Here is a 21,481-nt window from a genome sequence, read left to right on the forward strand (position 1 = left end):
AATAAAACTGGACAGACTACCTAGGATGGACTAAAGCATCAGATACAAAGTTGACAAAAGCCTACCTAGACTAGTCAACCCTGAAAATCCTCTTACTATCTTCTGGGCACTTTCATTGAAATTGGGAGAGCTGTAAGACTAGCGTTATGTAGTTATGCTCACATGTGCAAAAGGAAAAGAAGAGTGAAACAGTGCAACACTGGAGTGCCATTGCAGAGAAGATATCCCAGGAGGAGGACACGGGGAAGGAGACAATAAGAAGGTCACAAACAAAGCGGAAGATCCCAAACCACAAACAGGTCCCAGAAGATGATCCCAGGTGAGGGACACAGACAGATCAGAAACAGAACTTATTAAGTAAAGATGAGAGAAATGAGTGGAGCAATAGGCTCCAAATTAGAGAGAGCTGTGGGGAGCAGACTTGAAGCAAAGTAGTTTTGACAGAAGCCCTGAAGATCTGAGAGGGCAGCCAAAGTTTGGTGACTCCTTGCTGTGGGCTATAAGAGCAAAGGTACCCTTTGGAGTAGTGGTGTTCTGCTTGGCATAGCCAAATATCTGAAATTGTGCTTGGAAGGTGAAGCGTCAGTGTACACAGTGATCTAGGGGAAAGGAATCTTAGAATGCGAGATTGAAACCCTAGAGTTGGATCTTGGTTGAAGCTGTCTAAGTGAATGCAACGTTTGGCAAGAATTCCAAGATGAGTTCTTCAAACGTGGAGATTGAAAACCCTCATGAGAAAGACAAAGTTTCAGTAAGACCAGCTGGCTCATAGTGTGACAAATGTTCTCGACAAGTGATTGTTGAGAAATCTGTAGTATCTGCAATGGTTGCATCTGTCAAAGTGTTGTGTGTCTGATCACAGTTGCTTGTTAATTCACATGTACTATATGCATACCATGAATATTAGAGTGTAAGCTAGATGTGGTAAATTGTTTTATCTTTCCAAATTTGTTTGTCTAAGTAACAATATAGCTGGGTGAAGGGATTTTGAATATTTGAATCATTTTCTTGTGTTGGTATTGAGATACTTCCAACCTTTTTTGTCTGGCGTAATATAGTTCATTTTTCTTGTGAAATAAATGTTTTATTATTTTGTTAGATGTTCATCAGTACACTCCTTTAAATTTGCTCAGGAACTTGGTTTCTTTTTAGAAAAATAAAAGTTAGGATCTGTCAAGCGTTAGGGAACAGGTGGTTTTAAGTAAGCTATATTTGTATTTGTGAGCGTTAGAAATAAGACCATAAGACGTAGGAGTAGAAGTAGGCCATTTAGACCATTGTGTCTGCTCTGCCATTCAGTGAGATCATGACTGACCTGATATGTTAACCTTCAACTCCACTTTCCCGTCTTATCCCCATAACCCTTGCTGATTCAAAATCTGTTTATCTCAGCCTTGAACATAGTTAACAACCCAGCCTCTACAGCCCTCTGTGGTAAAGAATTCCACAGATTCACTACGCTCTTGAGAGAAGAAATTCCTTCTCATCTCTGTTTTAAGTGGCTGACCCTTATTCTGAGATTATGCCCTCTGATCTCAGACTCTCCCATAAGGGGAAACTATCTCTCCACATCAACTCTAACCCCGAGAACCCTATGTGTGAAATTTTACGACTTCGCTCAGGCGAGGCTCATAAAATCCCACCTGAGGCCAAAAATAAAAGCCACCATTCCATTTGCTTTCCCTATTACCTGCTGAACTTGTATGCTAGCTTTTTGTGATTTATGCATGAGGACCTCCAATCCTTCTGTGCTGCAGCTTTCTGCAGTCTTTCACCATTTAAATAATATTCAGCTCTTTTATTCTTCCTTCCAAAGTTCATAACTTTACATTTCCCTGCATGAAATTCCATCTGCCAAGTTTTTGCCTACTCATTTAACCTGTCTATATCCCTCTGTAGACTGCTTATGCCATCCACATCACTTGCCTTCGCACCTATTTTTGTGTCTTCCGCAAACTTGGCACTTTCACTTCCCTCGTCCAAGTCATTATATATGTATTATAAATAATTATGGCTCTAGCACTGATCCTTGTGGCACTCCACTAGTTGCAGGTTGCCATCCTGAAATTCCCAACTCTCTTGTCTTCTATTAGTAAGCTAATGCTCTGTCCATGCTAATATACTACACACAACACCATGGGCTTTTATTAAGTAATCTTTTGTCCAGTACCTTAGCAAATGCTTTTTGGAAATCCAGGTATATTACGTATACTAGCCCCGCTTCATCTAGCCTGCTCATTACAACTTCAAAGGATTCTAATAAATTTATCAGGCATGATTTCCCCTTCATGAAGCCACGCTGACTCTGATTGATTGGTATCATGTATTTCTAAATGTTCTGCTGCTACATCCTTTATAATGACATATTTAAGTAAGTTTAATTTTGTGTTTTGTGTAAGAAAGGCTTTTAAACTTTATTTAACTTCATGTTAAACAGGGGCATGCATGTCTGTGGGTTTTGGTCACTTTAGACTGTGCCAGCATTATAATTAAAGGATTCACAACATGAAAACAAAGAGTTTAATGAAAGACTATGCTGTTGCTTAGCAACCAGGGGCCCACACTGAAAAGCATAAGCATTTGTGGTTCAGTTGGTAGCAGGTACCTAAGAAGACAACAGCTCTCACAGAAACTGTCAGCAGAGAGGCAGAACAATGGAGTAAAGGGCAGAAAGCAAATCCCAGAAGCTAAAGAACAGGTAGTCTGAGAAGCCAAGAAATAAAAGAGAAGTCCCAGGAAGATTGAAGTCAAAGGGACAAAGAACTGGAATCTGAACAAGGTACTGTTCACTGAAGTTAAAGAAAGAGGCAGAGAGAGGTTCCCATCAAAGACAGAACTGAAAGGTGCAGATCTATAGAAGTTGATTTGCAAAAGGCCAGACACCTGAAGTAATCCTAAGGTTAGTGACACTTTAATACAGCTTGTGAAGCAGTAGTGTTCTGTTGGCATGGCTGCGTACCTGAGAGATTGCATGGAAGCTTGAATGCAAATGGCAATCTAGAGCAGAAGAATAATGAAATAAGAGATTAAAATCCTGAAAGTGGATTCTTGGTGAAGATATCCAAGAGAAAATGTTGTTTGGGAGAAGATTCTAAAGTGTTTTTTTTCAAGAGTAGAGTTTGGAAACATTCGTGTGGAAGTCAGAGTTTCAGTGAGTCTAGTTGGCTCACAATGTGATTGGCATCTGGGGGCATTTAATGAGAAGTCCACAGAAGTTATATTGGATGGCATCTGCCACTTGGTTTCAGAGTGTGGATGCCTGATCACATTTCACCCATTGGTTTACATGGACAGTGTACTTTCTGAGAACATTATAATATAAGATATATTTTGTAAGTTATGTTATCCTTAAAATCTGTATACATCTGCAAAGATATAGGTGGGGTGAAGGAGTATTGTATTATAGCCAATCATTTCATCCACATCTCTAAATAAAAAAAAGATATATTGAGCCAGGTTCCACTCTGGGAACTGACTGTCCAGTAGTAAAATCTGCTGGGATCATAACACATCACCATCCCTGCATATGGTTTGTCCCTCCAGCAGGACTGAACCATCATAGCTGGTAGTACAGTGGCATACAGTTGGGAGAAAGTGGCTCTGAGACCTCCACATTGATTCCAGACCCCCTTAAGCCGCATGGGATTTGGTAAAATATGGGCACAAAAGCTTCCTACTGATCACCTCCCTCAGTAGATGAGGGAGGTAATCAGTGTTAATGACCACTTGGAAAAAGCTCTGAGGGTAGCAAAACCATGGAAGTATATTGTAGGTGGGGGATTTCACTGTCCATCATCAAGAGTGTCTCAGTAGCATCACTACTGACTGAGCTGATCAAGTCTCGAAGGACACAATTGCCGAATTGGGACTGGTGAGAGAACCAACAAGAGGGCAAACCTATTTGACCTTGACGTCACCAATTTACCAAGATATATTTGTGCATCACAGTATTGATATGAATCACCATCTTGTGGAAATGAAAACCTGTCTTTACACTGAGGATATTCTCCAATGTGTTGTGTGGCACACATTAAATGGGATAGATTCAGAACAAATCTACCTCTTTATATTAATAATGATTGGCAGGTGTTACAGTCAATTAATAAGGCAGTGAGTGTCTCCTGAAAGAGACACAACCAGTAAAAAATCAAACATTTAAAGGAACTTAAATCAAATTAAAATTTGGTTCAGGATTTCAATGAAGCCTTCCAGTCCCCCTGTTGCCAGAAACCTTAAATATACTGGTGGACACCATGTGCTCCCTCAGAACTGTTCTAACATCTCAAAATTGGATGATCATGAAGTGCTGCGGATCATCGGCAGCAGTAGAATTGCACTCTACAAAACCTGTAACCTCATGGCCTGGCATACCCTTCATTGTGATTGATTCTGGTTTGATAGTAATGGTAAAGTTTTTTTTTATTCAGGTGATGTGGGCATAATGAACAAAACAAGCATTTATTGCTGATTTCTAATTGCACTTCTCATATCCAGTCATGAATGGTGGTGGACAATGAAAGGAAAAAAGACGAAGTCTTGCATTTTTCTATAGCACTTTTCACGACCATCAAATATCACAAACCATTTTGCAGCCAATGAGGTACTTCTGAGGTGAAGTCACTATTGTAATGTAGGAAACATGGCAGCTAATTTACGCACAGCAAATTCCCACAAACAGCAATATGATAATGACCAGATTGTCTATGCTTTTGTGATGTTGATTGAAGGATAAATATTGGCCAGGACACTGGGGATATCTCCACTGCTCTTCTTCAAAATAGTGTCATGAGATGCTTTACATTCACCTAAGCAGACAAATCGGGTCTCAGTTTAACATCTTATCTGAAAGACAGCACTTCCAACAGTGCATCACTCCCTCAGTACTACGCTGCAGTGTCAGCCTTGATTTTTGTGTTCAAACTCTCAAGTGGAACTTTACCCTGAATCCTGTGACTCAGGCAACAGTGCTACCAACTAAACAGTTAATGGCAGGAGGAGGCTCCATGAATTCCTTGTCCTCAGTGATGGAACACAGCATGAGTTTAAAAGACAAAAAGCATTTACAACCGTTTTCACCTCGAAGTGTCAAATGGATGATCCATTGCATGCGTTTCCCCATCGCAGAAGCCATTCTTCAGAAAATTCAATTCACTCCACATAACATCAAGGAATGGTTGACGGCACTGAATACAAGAAAGATGAGGGACCCCCATGTCCTGCACATTGCACTGAAGACACGTAACACCAAAACTAATGATGTTGCTAGCCAAGCTGTTCCAGAACAGCTACAACACTGGCATCTGCTCAACAAGTGGTGAATTGCCTAGGTTTCCCCTGTCCCCAAAAAGCTGGAGAAATCCAAACCAGATAATTGCTGCCCTAGGAGCCAGTTTCTTATTCTTTCATGGGTGGTGAGCATCACTGGCAATGCCAGCATTTGTTGCCTATCCCCAGGTAACCTTGAGATGATAGTAATGAGCTGCCTTCCTGAACCACTGCAGTCCTTATGATGTAGGCACACCCACAGTGCTGTTAGGGAGCCTACTGTCAACTATATGCCGAGTGACAGATGGTGTAATTGACAATGCAATCAAACAGCACTTACTCACTGATAACTTACTCATCAATGCACAGTTTGTGTTCTGGCAGGACCACATGGATCCAAATCTTATTACATCCTACATAGAGCTGAATGCCAGAGGTGAAATGAGAGTGATTGCTCTTGACATCACACCAATCTTTGACCGAATGTCAAACTTGAAAAATTTAATGAAATGAGAAAAAGGGAAAACTCTCTTTACTGGCTGGAGTTATACCTAGCATGAAGGATGAGAGTTGTTGGAGGCAAATTATCAAAGCCCCAGGATATCCCTGCAAGAGTTCCTCAAGTCAGTGTCCTAGGCCCAGCCATCTTCTGCTGCTTCATCAATGACTGTCCCTCTATCATAAGGTTAGAAGTGGGAATATTGACTGATGATTTCAGCATTCAGTTCCATTCACAACATCTTACAGGAAACAGTCTTATGTCCACATGCAGCATTCAGGCTTGGGCTGATAAGTGGCAATTACCATTTGCACCATACAAGTGCAAGGCAATGACCATCACCAACAAGAGAAAATCTAACCACCCTCCTTAGGTGCTTAACCACTTTGGCCATGATCAATTGCTGTTTAGTGTCAGGGGAATTAGTGGGGTGAATGCATAGAATTACAGGGATGGGGACTGGGTGGGATTGTTGCTGGTGCAGGCTTGATGGGCCAAATGGCCTCCTACAGTGTAGGGATTCTGTGGACAGCAAACCACACAACTATGACTGGATTTCTCACCAACATTGTAGGGGTTACCACTGACAAGAAACTTTACTGAACTAGACGTAGACACACACACACACCCCCCCCCATAACTACAAAAGCAGGTCAGATTCTGTGTATTCTGCTGCAAGTGACTCACTTCATCACTTACAAGACACAAGTCAGGAGATGGGATACTCTTGACTTGCCTGGATGAGTACAGCTCCAACCACCTATCTTAAGAGCAGCTAGGGGCAGGGAGTAAATACTGATTTTACTAGCAACATCTACATCCTAAATATATTTAGATGTTGGCTTTTCACACTTGGAGCTCACAAGAAGAGTTGAGAAGATAGACTGTATGCTAGGGAACTAAATCCCAGCCTGATATGGAATTTAATAAAAAAGCCACAAAATGCTACCCTAAGTTTGTGCCTATTTTTAGGTTTTATCAGCCAAATGGCTGTAATCTCAGTTCCCCTTCTCAGGGAGTCTATGCCAATCTTCAGTATGCTAGGAATATGGCAACATTTATATAGAATAAATATTATATATTAGATGTTCATGTGTCAACCCAGTCTAATTGTATTAGACAGTTGAATTTAACTAGAATTGAATACAAAAGTAGGGACATTATGATTGTTATACAAGACATTAGTGAGACCACATAGAAACACAGAAAATAAGAGCAGGTGGTGGCCATTTGGCCTTTCGAGCTTGCTCCATCAATCGTTATGATCGTCCAACTCAATAACCAGATCCCACCTCCCCCCCATACCTTTTGATCATGTTCACCCCAAGTGTTATATCTAACTTTCTTGGAAAGTGAGAATGTTTTGACCTCAACTACTTTTGTGATAGCAAATTCCACAGGTTGGATCTTCTGGGTGAAGAAAAAAAAAATCAACAAATCTTTGGATATTTTTAAATCAGAAATAGATAGTTAAGCGAAGGGGTTAAAGACTTGGGGGGGGGGGGGGGCAGTAGGAATATGGACTTGAGGTTCCAATCAGATCTGCCATTTCATTGAATGACAGAGCAGACTCAAGGGACCAAGTGGCCAACTCCTGCTGCTAATTTGTATTTAGGAATCTAAGTAATTAATAGAAGACAATTTTAACTGTCTAGAATATAAGGATTGTGTTTGAGCTCCTATATAATCTTTAAGAAATTAAATTGTTTGGATTAATTTCAGATGGTATTTTGGGATTTCCAAGCATAAAAATTGGTAGCTGTGCTGTTCAAGTCCCATTTAACACTGAAAATGCCAGCATTTGTTGTGCTCTAGTACCTGATGAGTGCTAGTGGAAACTAAATATGTTTAATAAATATTAAAATGCAATGAGGCAGAAGACAGGGATCTTATTTATTGAGAAAGCAGTAAAGAGAGAACATGTGAGTTACATTTGCAACAGAAGTTGGCTTTGCAATGCTGCACAGCAATCTCAATTTAAAAATTGTTATAGATTATAACTCATAATGCAAGTTAAAAATTCAATCACACCTTGTTTAAAATAATGAAAAGCCCAGCTATCCACTGACCTAAAGCTACAAGGTCAATTGAGAAGGCTTGGCATAATGATGCAGCACAAGAGACTCAAAAACTGGGCAGAAGAATAATTGTAAAAAAAACCAGAGTATGCTTTTTTAAAATAAATATGGAATGCAAACATCATTTCAGGTGTGACCGAACAATAATGGACATGACTTATGCAGCAGTGTGCAACTCGATTAACAAATTGAAGGACACGACTTCAAATTGGTTAATCATCAGTTACAATTCATTATGTTTAACTCACACTGTTTTATTCTTTTATCTTGGTTCCCTGTTACAGCAGCACCATATTGTGATGTGAAAAACATTTTAATATTCTTCCCCTTCCTCCTCTCCTTCCCCTTCTACAGAGTCAACACCAACTTCTTCGTAATCTTTCTCCAGAGCAGCCATGTCCTCACGGGCCTCTGAGAACTCACCTTCCTCCATACCCTCACCAACATACCAGTGAACAAAGGCACGCTTGGCATACATCAGGTCAAACTTGTGGTCAAGGCGAGCCCAAGCTTCAGCAATGGCTGTGGTGTTGCTCAGCATACACACAGCCCGCTGAACCTTGGCCAGGTCACCTCCAGGTACCACAGTGGGAGGCTGGTAGTTGATACCAACCTTGAAACCAGTTGGACACCAATCCACAAATTGGATGGTACGCTTGGTTTTAATAGTAGCAATAGCTGCATTGACATCTTTTGGCACCACATCACCACGGTAAAGGAGACAGCATGCCATGTACTTGCCATGGCGGGGGTCACATTTAACCATCTGGTTAGCTGGCTCAAAGCAAGCATTGGTTATTTCAGACACAGAAAGCTGCTCATGATAGGCTTTCTCAGCTGAGATAACTGGTGCATAAGTGGCCAGTGGGAAGTGGATACGGGGATATGGCACCAAGTTGGTCTGGAACTCGGTCAGATCAACATTCAGGGCACCATCAAAGCGGAGGGAGGCAGTAATAGAGGACACTATCTGGCCTATTAATCGGTTCAGGTTAGTGTAAGTTGGTCGGTCAATGTCCAGGTTTCGTCGGCAGATGTCATAGATGGCTTCGTTGTCAACCATGAAAGCACAATCAGAGTGCTCCAGGGTAGTGTGGGTGGTCAGGATAGAGTTGTAGGGTTCTACCACTGCAGTTGACACTTGGGGAGCTGGGTAAATGGAGAATTCAAGCTTGGATTTCTTGCCATAGTCAACGGAGAGACGTTCCATCAGCAGGGATGTAAAACCAGAACCAGTGCCACCGCCAAAACTGTGGAACACTAGGAAACCCTGGAGACCTGTGCATTGGTCAGCCTGTGGAAAACAAATATGTGAATTTAAGTTACCTGGTATTTAAATATGGCTAGTTGCAACATTTTAGCTGCCACATAGGGATATTTGTCCACAACAGGTAACATACTCACCAGTTTACGGACTCGGTCCAGAACCAGGTCAATGATCTCCTTACCAATTGTGTAATGACCACGGGCATAGTTATTGGCTGCATCTTCCTTCCCAGTGATAAGCTGTTCAGGGTGGAACAACTGACGGTAGGTACCAGTACGAACCTCATCTGGCAAAAGGAAAGTAAAATATTTTTAGTTATTCTGTTGTGGATTATTAAAGTAGTAAGGAAAGGTGATTTGTGAATAACAATAAATGACAGATTGGAGACCCATTGAAACATAATGACCCATGTGTAGTTTGGGTATATAGCCAAGTAAGTACAAAGTAAATAGTGAATAAATAACATTTGACTTAAAGTAGTTGTTACCTACCTATGACAGTTGGCTCCAAGTCTACAAACACAGCTCGTGGAACATGTTTGCCTGCCCCTGTCTCACTGAAGAAGGTGTTGAAGGAATCATCTCCCCCTCCAATGGTCTTGTCACTGGGCATCTGCCCATCAGGCTGGATGCCATGTTCCAAGCAGTAGAGCTCCCAGCAGGCATTGCCAATCTGGACTCCAGCCTGACCAACATGGATACTGATGCACTCACGCTGCACAGAAACAAATACAAAGCTGCAATCAACTAGTTGAATACCTTGCCTAGAATTTATTTCATACTTTATTTCTGTATTCATACAGATTCTAAGCACCAAAACACAGTCTTCCAATATGGAGGCAAATGTACACACCCCTGGAATCAGCTGCAAATCTAATGATCATCTCAGACTTTTGACCAGCTGATGGGGGCAGAGTCATGCAGAAGGGGGGCAAGGTTAGATGACGACACACAGCAACCTAGCTGTAAGACATTTAGTTTAGTTGTAAATTGTGCTGGATTCATCAGCAGCTCATTGTCAGGGACAGTATCGCTATCATTGTGGTTGTGTGTGCATCAGATGTGACTGTCCAATAGAGAGAGTGACAGGGTGGAGGGTTTCACATGCTCAGTTGGAGTGGAACTCGTGTGTGGGTGATATCATGAAGAAGCAGACAGATAATGCAAGATAAGTCTAGAGTGGACAGAAACATGATCGAATTTGGCAATTCAGGTTTGCTGCACATACGGAAATTAGGTACATCAGCAAGTTTCATGTTGCTGCCTCAGTACTTCGTCCTCAATATTGCACAAGAGGATTACATCAGTATTAAATTGTGATAAAACGTAATTATTTTTTCATACCTTGTATGCTACCACCTTGGTGTGCATCTTGTTACTGTTTTCATTAAATACGCGAACTGTTTTTTTAAGCAATGGTTGGCACTTCAAATCGCACTCTGATCCTAAAATGATGTCCTCGTTTGAATTTAGAATATATGTTTCGGAGATGAAAATTAATTTTTTCCAAAAAATCGTTGAAATGAAGCATACGAACGATGCTTTGATAACCTAGCATTTTGATAAGATGCGAATTTGATAAGACGGCTTTGGCCCCTCTTGTAGGACACAGTTAATCTCTAGAACGCGATTGCTCTGCAAATCAAGAGCTGCTTCTGGCTAAACAGCGCTTATTCTGAGAAACCACATCCGCTCGGCTGGAAAGGGCGCATCCGTGCAATTCCTTTGCGCTCAGTACGGCAATATTCATGAGCTGGTCAAAGTCACTGGTTCTGATGCTGAATTTGGGTGGGGTCGCACTGCAGTGCGGATTGTCTCCACCTACCACCACTCTCCACAAAAAAAATCTAATTGTTTAGTCTGACGGTTTGGCGTCCGACAAATTTAAAATTTTCTTCAAGCTATTTTTCAAAAAGGACCTTTTCAACACAGTAAAAATATGCGGACGCTATTGTCTGTACTTCCAATCGTTAGCGTGGCGTTACATGAATTGCAAAGCTGTCTATTTCTTGGTGAACTCGTTTGACGTTGGCTTTGTGCCCTCCGCATGACCATTACTGACGTAATGTCGTTAGTAAAGTAGACCTGCAGTGATTTCGCCAGGGCATCGGTCTGAAATACTCCAGCTTGTAGCTATGGTCGACAACCCATTGAATGGGATAACGTGAAGTATGTTGAGGTTACAGTATCCCGACAAAACAAAGTAATTTCAAGGACTGTTAAACTCAGCTCACATCGTCTGATAATTGCTTAGAGCCACTCCCTATTGCACTAAAACAGAAGATTCACGTTTTAGAAGTTCCGTTTTACAGTACCGTTTTAGATTTTTGTAACGATTAGCTGGCGAAAAGCCTTTAAAAACAATTAATCTTTTTCCTTGCCCAATCCTAATAAATTCGCCATTAATTTGGTCATTTTTTTCCTACCAGATAATATATTTGCAGAAGTTCACTGAAAAGTGGCTCTCTTAATATGAAGTGTATTATATTGACGGAAAATTGCATGTGGATAGCGTACATGTACATTACCTTCCCTTGTTAGTTTGATTTTAATACTTATTACCCATGGTAACCGAAACATTCGTAAACAGTTTAATACATTTCAATTACAGCACAGTCAGGCCATTCGGCCCGGTGTTTATGCTCCACACGAGCCACCTCCTACCCTGCTTCGTCTCAATCTATCAGCATATCCTTCTGTTCCTTTTTTCCCCCCTCAAGTACGCATCTAGTTGTCCCTTAATGTTTTATGTTTAAAGAGATTAATTTGCGTAGTGTAATTCAAAAGATTAAATAAACTAAGTGTACTGAAAAAGACAATTATGATGCTTCAAAATTAGGACACAAGTCTTAACAATATAAAATTTAAATGTGTAGCTTGCTGGGGAGAAAAACCTTTTTGCATTAAACAGCATCTTACCATGATGCCTGGTCCTTGGTAGTAGACAAAACAAATGGAATAAAGAGAAGGCTTGAGCGACTTCTTCCTACAGCGCGACTTTTACGGGTCGTCGTAAGAAAAAACCTACAATTCAGATGGGAGAGACATGTTCTTATACTAGGACCAGACTGCGGGACCTGGGCAGCGCTCCCACTCTCATTGGAGAAATGGAGTTTGAGTGACGGGGAACCACCATAATGCCGACTCTCTGATAGGAGGATACAGCCTCCGTGAGGTGCCTCGGTGGTCTTGATTGGCCCCTGAATAGGCTAATCGCCTTGACCACTTGTGGTTCCGAACAAAGGCTGACATTTGATAAAACACCGTAAAACTGGGAGAACGAAACAATGTAAGATTCAGCTTTTTGAAACGTAAAACATCTTAACAATTACTTAAACCGCCATACTTATAAAACGGCAAAATTGTCCCGTCGTATAAAGATAAATGTAAATATCCTTTCACTGTTAATTTGATACTGGAAAGCGTATAACTGGAACTGCTCATAAGATGAAGGAAACGATTGGACAAATGATAAATACCAATTTAAAAAATAAATAATTTTCTGGCTATTCTTTCCATTAAAACATTAAGATTGCTATAATTAATGAAGGCAGGTCTCCATTTCTTTGACCAAAAATAATTTTCCCTTCCCAACGACTAATGCAATATTTTTATACAAAATGCAATATAAACCACGCCGATGGGTTCATCACTTAATTCCAATATTGCACTACTAGATCCCGAATGTAAAATTGTACTATTTTGTTTACAGGTTACTGCAACATGAATACGATAACCTAAAACGTTTACGACCCTGGCTTCTTTGTCTCATTTGTAACGTGTTGAGGCTGAATTGCCTCTTCTCTCAATGTAGCAGAAAACGCTCTACATGTTGCAATTCGTCCAGCACTCTCTAAATACTAACGGCGCCTTCTCTGTTCTTGTCACACCCTATCGACTTCCCAGCAAATATTGCCGGTAGTGGGATAAAATAAAACCCATCCCTTAGTTGAGCAACTTTGTTTTTTTAATCGCTATTGTTTCATGTTACAGAACTGACGACGGGGCGGGGTGGGGGAGATTTTTGTCATGCTTGCAAGGCAGTCTTTTGTTCTGCAGGTATGTCAATGCAGAAGTACTTAATTTGCAGCCTGATTCTGATTTTGTCAAGTTATATAAAGAGGTAATTTTAGCATAATTTCCCAGTACCCTGCCCAATTATTTAGCGACTTTATATTTCAGGTGATCTTTGGTGTCCAAAGGTTTAACAATTCCGAAAAGAGAGGAACGTTCTACACACGACTAAATGTGGCTTTAGTATGGGGATGTCGTATTTCTGCTGGCAAAGAAGGCATATAGCTGATTACAACGCGAGACAGCAACCAAGTGTAAGCTTCAATTGTATCTATCAACCAAAACGCATAGATTGGAAAGGAGTTTGTTACAAGAGATCGAGAGGTTCCGAGAGTATAAACGACTATAGTGTAGGTAGATCGATTTGTTAATGTCATCTGATCACAAATATATGCCTGTCTAAAATGGAAGTCCAGCTTCCTTTTCTTTACTATACGGGCTAACAATGACACCGTAACATTTTCCGAAGTTATTGTTCACCCTGTTGAAGTTTATCCGTTTTAAAAGAAGGGATGGCTCCTGTGTACCATGTGACTCATACTGCAGTGATATTGTACCATGTGATTCATACTGCGGTGATTTTTTTCTCTTCAATTTATCCTCAGATTTTTCCCTTTATTCCTCCTCTTCTCAGGGTGAGGACTCCAGGCAACCGCAAAGGGTGACTGAGGCCATTTGCCACTTTGCCCAAGTAACCATTCTTCGCAATACATACATTTTGCTGGAAGAGTGTGCAAAGTATTGAGATCCAACTGGAACATTATTAGATTATCATAATGATTTCAAAGACATTTTAATCTATTACCATGTCATAACTTCGCCATACTTAACAGCATCTGGACCAGCATAGCACCAAGACATAATAATGATCTATTGCACCTGACTTTATTTGTCTTTCTGATTGGTTGTGCAAATCTGAACATGAAGTCAACATCCTGTGAGTTACTATTGACCAGAAACTGAATTACTAGCCATATAAAAACTGTGGCTACAAGATTGGTCAGAGGCTGGGAATCCTGCAGTGAGTAACTCACCTCCTGACTCCCCAAAGCCTGTCCACCATCTACAAGGCACAAGTCAGGAGTGTGATGGAATATTGTCTACTTGTCTGGATAGGTGCAGCTCCAACAACACTCAAGGGGCTCAACCCCATCCAGGGCAAAGTAGCCCTACTGCTCTCAACTGCAGCAACTCACCAAGGCTCCACTGACAGCGCCTTCTAAACTCTCAACCCCTATCACCCGAAATAAAGGTAGCAGATGCATGGGAATACCTCCACCTGCAATTTCCCCTTCAAGCCACACATCATCCTGACTTGGAACCATATCACCATTTCTTCACTGTTGCTGGGTCAAAATCCTGGAACTCTCTTCCTAACAGTACTGTGGGTGTACCTACACCACATGGACTGCAGTGGTTCAAGAAGGCAGCTCATCACAAGGGCAATTAGGAATAAGAACATAAGAAATAGGAGAAGGAGTAGGCCATCTAGCCCTTTGAGCCTGCCCCGCATTTCAATAAGATCATGGCTGATCTGAAGTGGATTAGTTCCCCTTTCCCATTTTCTCCCCATAACCCTTAATTCCCCTGTCTATCAGAAACCTATCTACCCGTGACTTAAACATATTTAGCGAGGTAGCCTCCACCACTTCAACGGGCAGTGAATCCCAGAGATTCACCACCCTTTGAGTGAAGAAGTTCCTCCTCAACTCTGATCTAAACTGCCCCCTCCTTATCTTGAGGCTGTGTCCTCTAGTCCTGCTATCCTTTCTAAGCGGGAAGAATCTCTCTACCTCTACCCTATCCATCCCCTTCACTACCTTATACGTCTCTATAAGATCCCCCCTCATCCTTCTAAACTCCATGGACAATGGAACTGACATGGACAATGGAACTGACATGGACAATGGAGCTGACATTTTGAGTCCAGATGACTCTTTGACAAAGCTTTGACAAAGGGTCATCTGGACTCGAAACGTCAGCTCTTTTCTCTCCTTACAGATGCTGCCAGATCTGCTGAGATTTTCCAGCATTTTCTCTTTTGGCTTCAATAAATAATGTCCAGTCAATGCACAGAGGTGAATTTAATTTGTTTGTCTCCCTTTTGACTCTTCTAAAAATCCTTGATAGGGTACAGCACCACAGGCAAGGCAAAGTTCATCCAGAGGGCCATTCTTCACTTACCATGGTTGGGAGTGTGAGGGTACAACATAGCCTTATCTTATGCTATCTCGCTATTCATGTATTTACCTCCAGCAAGAGTTTCTGTGTAGCATTTTATTGAGTAACACAGAATAATAGAGCAGAGATAAAGGCCATTCACCCCAACCATGTTGCCGTTTATGCTTCATGCAAGTCTTCTCCCATCCTACCTAACTAATTCCATCAGCATAACCATCTATTCCCTCTCCCTCATATTCCCATCCAGCTTCGGCAGCACGGTGTCACAGTGGTTAGCACAGCTGCCTCATAGTACCAAGGACCTGGGTTCAATTCCGGCCTTGGGTGACTGTCTGTGAGAAGTTTGCATGTTCTCCCTGTGTCTGCATGGGTTTTCTCTGGATTCCTCCCACAGTCCAAAGATGTGCAGGTCAAGTGGATTGACCACAATAAATTGCCCCTTAGTGTCCCAACATATGTAGATGAGATGTATTAACCATGGTGAATGGGCGGGGTTATGGGGACAGGGTGAGGGAGAGGGCCTGAGTGAGACACTGTCAGAGGATTGGTGCAGTCTTGATGGGCTGAATTGCCTCCTCCTACACTATAGGAATTCTATGATTACTATTCCTCTCCACCCACTCCCTGTGGTAGTGGAGTTCCACATTCTCACCACTCTCTGGATGAAGAAGTTTTCTCTGAATTCCCTATTGGAGTTCTTGGTGATTACCCTATATTGATGGCCTCTAGTTTGCTCTTCCCCACAAGAGGAAACATTCACTGTGTATCAAAACCTTTCAGAATTATAAAGACTTCTAGTCGGTCGCCCCTCAACCTTACCTATTCAAGAGAAAAGTGACCCAGCCTGTCAATCAGTTTCTGGTATGTAAACTTACACATTTGTGATATCACAATTTTCATGTATGGAGTGGGAACTTTGGTTGATTTCCCTAAATGCAGATCTTGGCTTTTTGGGTCTGAAGTCAATTTAGCACCTATATCTCCACTCCATTCCACACCTCCCCACACCCTCCCCCCAGATCAGCAAACTCATTACAAGTGGTTCTATTTCATCTGATTCATCCCAGATTTTTCTGCAATAATGGTCTAATGAAGGGGAAGACTCTCAAATATTCAGTAACGGTGGCACAGTGGTTAGCACTGCTGCCTCACAGCGCCAGGGACCCAGTTTCGATTCCTGGCTTGGTCACTGTCTGTGTGGAGTTTGCACTTTCTCCTTGTGTCTGTGTGGGTTTCCTCCAGGTGCTCTGGTTTCCTCCCACAGTCTGAAAGACGTGCTGGTTAGGTGCATTGGCTGTGCTAAATTCTCCTTCAGTGTATCCGAACAGGCACAAGAGTATGGCAGCTAAGGGATTTTCACAGTAACCCACACAGACACGGGGAGAACGTGCAAACTCCACACAGTCAGTGACCCAATCCGGGAATCAAACCCGGGTCCCTGGAGCTGTGAGGCAACAGTGCTAACCACTGTGCCACCATGCCACCCCAAAAGTGTCTTAAAACAGGGTAGAGAGGTAGGTTTGCTGGAAGCAATTCCAGAACTTGGGGCATGGATGGTTCCAGACCCAGTAGCCTATGGTGAATGAAGCAAGTGGAGGATACATAAGAGGCCAGAGTTGAAGGAACATACAATCCTTGGAGAGTTGGAGGGCTGGAGAAGGGTACAGAGATAGGGAGGGGTGAGGCTAAAGAAGGGATGAATAGATTTGTATACAAGGATGAGCATTTTATAACTGAATTGTTGGTGGACCAGGACCAAATGTAGAATGGCATACAACCAGTTCTTTGATCCCTTAAATCAAATTACAACATGTTAAATTGACTTCTGGGCATCCAAAATCCCACTGTCTGTTTCCAAACTCACATCAAGTCCCATTCACCCACCACCGCTTGTGGGCTCCGATTTCTGTGTAATTCTAGATGGTAGGATTTGGAAGGTGGTTCAACCATAGGTTGCATCACAGCCAGGTCGGACAATATGCTCATCTGATATCCATGTGTACTTTCTAGCAGGACTCACTGAAAAAAGCAGAAAGTTTGATTGACTTTCTTGAGTCTGGAGACACTGAAGTACCCTTTTTGCTGTCCAGATAATTCAGAGCGATCTTCCTTGTTTGAACTTTCTGGCTAACTGGGTGGTGCTTTTATCCACTGGCCTACCGAGGGAGCCATGGCCATCTTCAAAATGTTGCTGCAGTAATCTGTTCACCAATGCTATTGATTCTGACTGAATTGATACCGATCAATACTTGCTGACTCTTGAGTTTATGAAATTGACAGATAGGTAATTGGAAATGTGAATCATGTTTTTGGTCAGGAGTTTTTGATGAAATCGGCACTCTTCCTTTTTAATTTTAGATTTCTCTGCAATAAAACAAAAGGGCAAACAATTGAATTATTTTCCACAGTTCTTTTGTTCACTGGTTTTTCAAGAGCACATCAGGCATGCCACTGTCGGTAATCCCACTGCACCTCGTCTCTTCCAGATTGCATGCTGGAAAGTTAATTAGAGTGGACAGTCGATTCTTCAATCCGGTTGCTAGGAGATGAATAGCTCTGTTGCCATAGAGACTGTCTTGGCACCCTGGTGGGTTGTAAGCCTCCTTTATCTCATTGGAGCATGTGACTGCTGTCACATCCATAAAACGATAACCACATTTGCAATTCAATTTTTAGGTTATTGTAGCCACTTTCCGTATTCAATATCCCTTTATAATTGTGCAATGTGTTTTAGTTTTCAGCAAGATGTTAAAGAGAATGTCTCTGAATCGGATTGCATTATCTTAGCTTGGTTTGGCTAGTGAGAAAGAACTTACGTTTCTATAGCACCTTTCACAACCTCAGGCTCTCCCAAGCACTTTACAGCCATCAAATTACTTTTGAATTATCATTATTGTTGTAGTGTAGAAAGCACAGTAACCAATTTGTGTACATCAAGCTTCTACAAACAGCAATGTGATAATAACCAGGCAAACCTGTTTTCAATTATGTTGGTTAAACAATAAATATTCGCAAGGACACTGGGGAGAACTGCCCTACTCTTCTTAATATAGTGCCCTGAGACCTTTTACATCCATATTGGAGGGCAGGTGAGGTCTCAGTCAGGGCTCATCTGAAATATGATGCCTCGATCAGTGCAGCACTCCCTCAGTACTGCACTGGGAGAGTCAGCCTAAATTATGGGCTCAAGTCTCTGGAGTGGAACTTGAACCTTTGACCTTCAGATTCAGTGGCAAAAGTGGTGTTAGCCATAGCTCAGTGGGTAGCAGTGTCACTACAGTTTGCATCTGCTGCGCTAAACTATGACATAACTCATTTTCCTGTGAGCAACTTTCTTTTTCTCACTGTCTATGGAAATTTACTGGCTGGTGTAATTCTCTTCAGGAAGATGCTCCAATTGGAACAAGATGTGGCAGAGGGAAATTGGGAACAAAATTTAATGAGATGAAAACGAGGCAGATTCTACAATGATGGACAATTCACTGCACCGGAATACTGCCCAAATGATGGTGAAGATTACCCTCAGGCTGATAAATACCTTCACAAAAAGATTGGAGCCAAATTAGTTTAAATATCTATTTTCCCCCAAAAAAACTTTCAGTTAAGCATATTCTGTTTCAAAAAATCAACTTTATTCGTAAACTCTGTAAAGCTGGAGTGGATTATGATGCAGCGTGAAATGCATTCTCAGATGGATCTCTGTGCAGGTGGGGCCGGGGACTCATTGGGTGCTGGGTCCAATGGGGACCCAGTGATTGGCTTTAAAAAGTGCAGGGGCAGCTCCATGAATACAGCCAGGATGTGCCTGGGAGACTGAGAGAGCTTTGACAACCAAGTGTTGAAAGCGGACACTTATATGGCAATGACCTCAGCAATTGGCAGCTGTGGGAGACGACAGGAGAATTCTGATCGGCATTTGGCCCCCCCATGTTTCTTGTCCAAGAAGTAACAGCCAAGTGGGACATTCTCATGCCCAGGGACAGCAAGAGAATGCCGCCCAACTTACTAAGAAGTTTAGGAGTGATGTGGTGCCCAGGTCAGTGGACATAATGTGGTGCTCCATACCTGGGCGTCTCGCTGCAAGAGGTTCAATGATCTGCTGCGGTTGGCAAGGGTAAGTGGATGGCATGGACCTGTATGGAGAAATGTAGTCCGGTGTCTGTTCCCCAGATTGGGTAAGATTGTAAGGTGGTGTGTGACAACTGGCACTGAAGTGTACAATGCCAAGGCTGAGATGTCTGACCACTTGGCCTCTGCACATTGGAAAGTGAGGTGTCCCATAATGACATGGCCAGCTAGCTGGCATTTGGAAGTGGAGGGCCTCACCTCCATGAATGGATCTTCAGGATGAGAGTATACTGATGATGCAATTTGTTTGTCAATTTCAGGAGAAGGGAAGCCAGAATGCAGCAGAGAGAAGAAGGATGGGAGGTGCGGTGCCAAACCTGAGCATCCTCACCAGGTTTGAGAGCGAGGTATTCAAGCTAGATTTCCACTGCCCGGATCACTCCACCGGGCGTGGTGAAGTGGGGGTCACAGCTGAAGGTAAGACTGTAGTGCACAGTGTTTTGTGTGGCAGATACTGCAAACATTATTGGGGTCCTCTTGTTTCATATAACAATGTCGCAGCGACACTGCCCATTGAAGTTGCAGTACAGAGGGCATGATACAGATTGTCTTCATTTTGTCATCTACCCACCTAGCATGCACAATGAATAAATAATGACTGATATGTTTGCTTCCTCTTGCAGATGCAGCATTTGCCAATGCCCGGGGCCACCCCGAGGACCATCCTCAGTACTCTCTGAGAAAGACACCCCATCTGCAGAAATGTCACACCCTCTCTCAGAACTAGGCACCAGCGCAGATAGTTAGTGACATATCGGACAGCATTAGGTCGTCGCCTCCTGGGCACATGACACTGGCAGGAGGAGGTGGCAGAGGCAGACAGGTCCTAAGGTGCTCACAGTGGAGCATTGCTGGAGAATCAGGGCCATGCTGAGTCCAAGGCAAATAACGAGCCCCTGGAAGTGTCCATCGGGGGTAGATGCTTTACGTTCAGTGGGCCCCATGGGAACATCTGGCAGAAATCTATTAGGGTCTGTGTGTCATGGTGTCTGTCATTGAGGAGTCCATGCAGAACATGAGCGTTGATCTGACTATGAACATTGAGCACGCAGTCTCCTCTATTGAAAGAGTGGCAACTCTTGTGGAGAGGCTGCTTCAGGAACACCTTCAGGGCTTCCAGGGGTCATGCTCACACCTGCAAGCTAGCACACCAACTGTGATCTCTGAAGGTGAGCCAATATGAGAGATGGATGAGGCACCTAGTCTCTGTCAAGTGCACGTCCATCAATGGTGAACAGGGAGGTGGACACGCACCTCATGCTGGCAGATGAGCTGTCTGTCATTTCTGGGGAATGGGAGGGGGAGGAGGGCATGGGGTGTGGCACCAAGATGCAGCACCTGCAAGCGTAAGTTTAAGAAACCTTAAGCACAATAGAGACATTAGTTTTAGTTTATTTATTAGTGTCACAAGTAGGTTTACGTAAACACTGCAATGAAGTTACTATGAAAATCTTTTAGTCGCCACACTCCGGCGCCTGTTCGGATACACTGAGGGGAGTTTAGCATGGCCAATGCACCTAATCAACGCTTCTTGCAGATTGTGGGAGGAAACCTACGCAGACACAGGGAGAATGTGCAAATTCCACACAGATAGTGACCCAAGCTGGGAATCGAACCAGATACCAGAGTTGAGGGGGTTGAGCTATGAGGAGAGGCTGAATAAACTAGGCTTGTACTCGTTAGAGTTTAGAAGAATGAGGGGAGATCTCATTGAGACGTATAAGATGATGAATGGGATGGATAGGATAGAGGTGGAGAGACTCTTCCCGCTCAGAAAGGATAGTAGGACTAGGGGGCACAGCCTCAAGATAAAGGGGGGGCGGTTTAGAACGGAGTTGAGGAGGAACTTCTTTACTCAAAGGGTGGTGAATCTCTGGAATTCTCTGCCCATTGAAGTGGTGGAGGCTGCCTTGCTAAATATTTTTAAGACGCGGGTTGATGGGTTTTTGATAAGCGAGGGGATTAAGGATTATGGGGAGAGGGCGGGAAT

General features: G+C 42.6%; 2 protein-coding genes across 2 annotated transcripts; one reads left to right on the forward strand and one right to left on the reverse strand.

Annotated features, from left to right (window-relative positions):
• Positions 1-7,633: 7,633 nt before the first annotated feature.
• On the reverse strand, positions 7,634-12,149 carry LOC145362042 (tubulin alpha-1A chain-like). The gene is made up of 5 exons (XM_080218082.1): positions 12,028-12,149; positions 10,453-11,379; positions 9,601-9,823; positions 9,247-9,395; positions 7,634-9,136 (listed from the first exon to the last, which is right to left on the reverse strand). Exons 2-5 carry the CDS (start codon positions 10,477-10,479, stop codon positions 8,156-8,158), a joined length of 1,380 nt encoding a protein of 459 aa, XP_080074208.1. The 5' UTR covers positions 10,480-11,379; positions 12,028-12,149; the 3' UTR covers positions 7,634-8,155.
• Positions 12,150-13,373: 1,224 nt separating this feature from the next.
• Positions 13,374-20,659, forward strand: LOC145361925 (uncharacterized). The gene is made up of 3 exons (XM_080217911.1): positions 13,374-13,436; positions 19,752-19,908; positions 20,115-20,659. Exons 1-3 carry the CDS (start codon positions 13,374-13,376, stop codon positions 20,216-20,218), a joined length of 324 nt encoding a protein of 107 aa, XP_080074037.1. The 3' UTR covers positions 20,219-20,659.
• The last annotated feature ends 822 nt before the right edge of the window (positions 20,660-21,481 follow it).

The sequence above is a fragment of the Carcharhinus amblyrhynchos genome, chromosome X (assembly GCF_965287045.1).
Source record: "Carcharhinus amblyrhynchos chromosome X, sCarAmb.v2.hapA, whole genome shotgun sequence".
In the NCBI taxonomy this organism is placed as follows: Eukaryota; Metazoa; Chordata; class Chondrichthyes; order Carcharhiniformes; family Carcharhinidae; genus Carcharhinus; species Carcharhinus amblyrhynchos.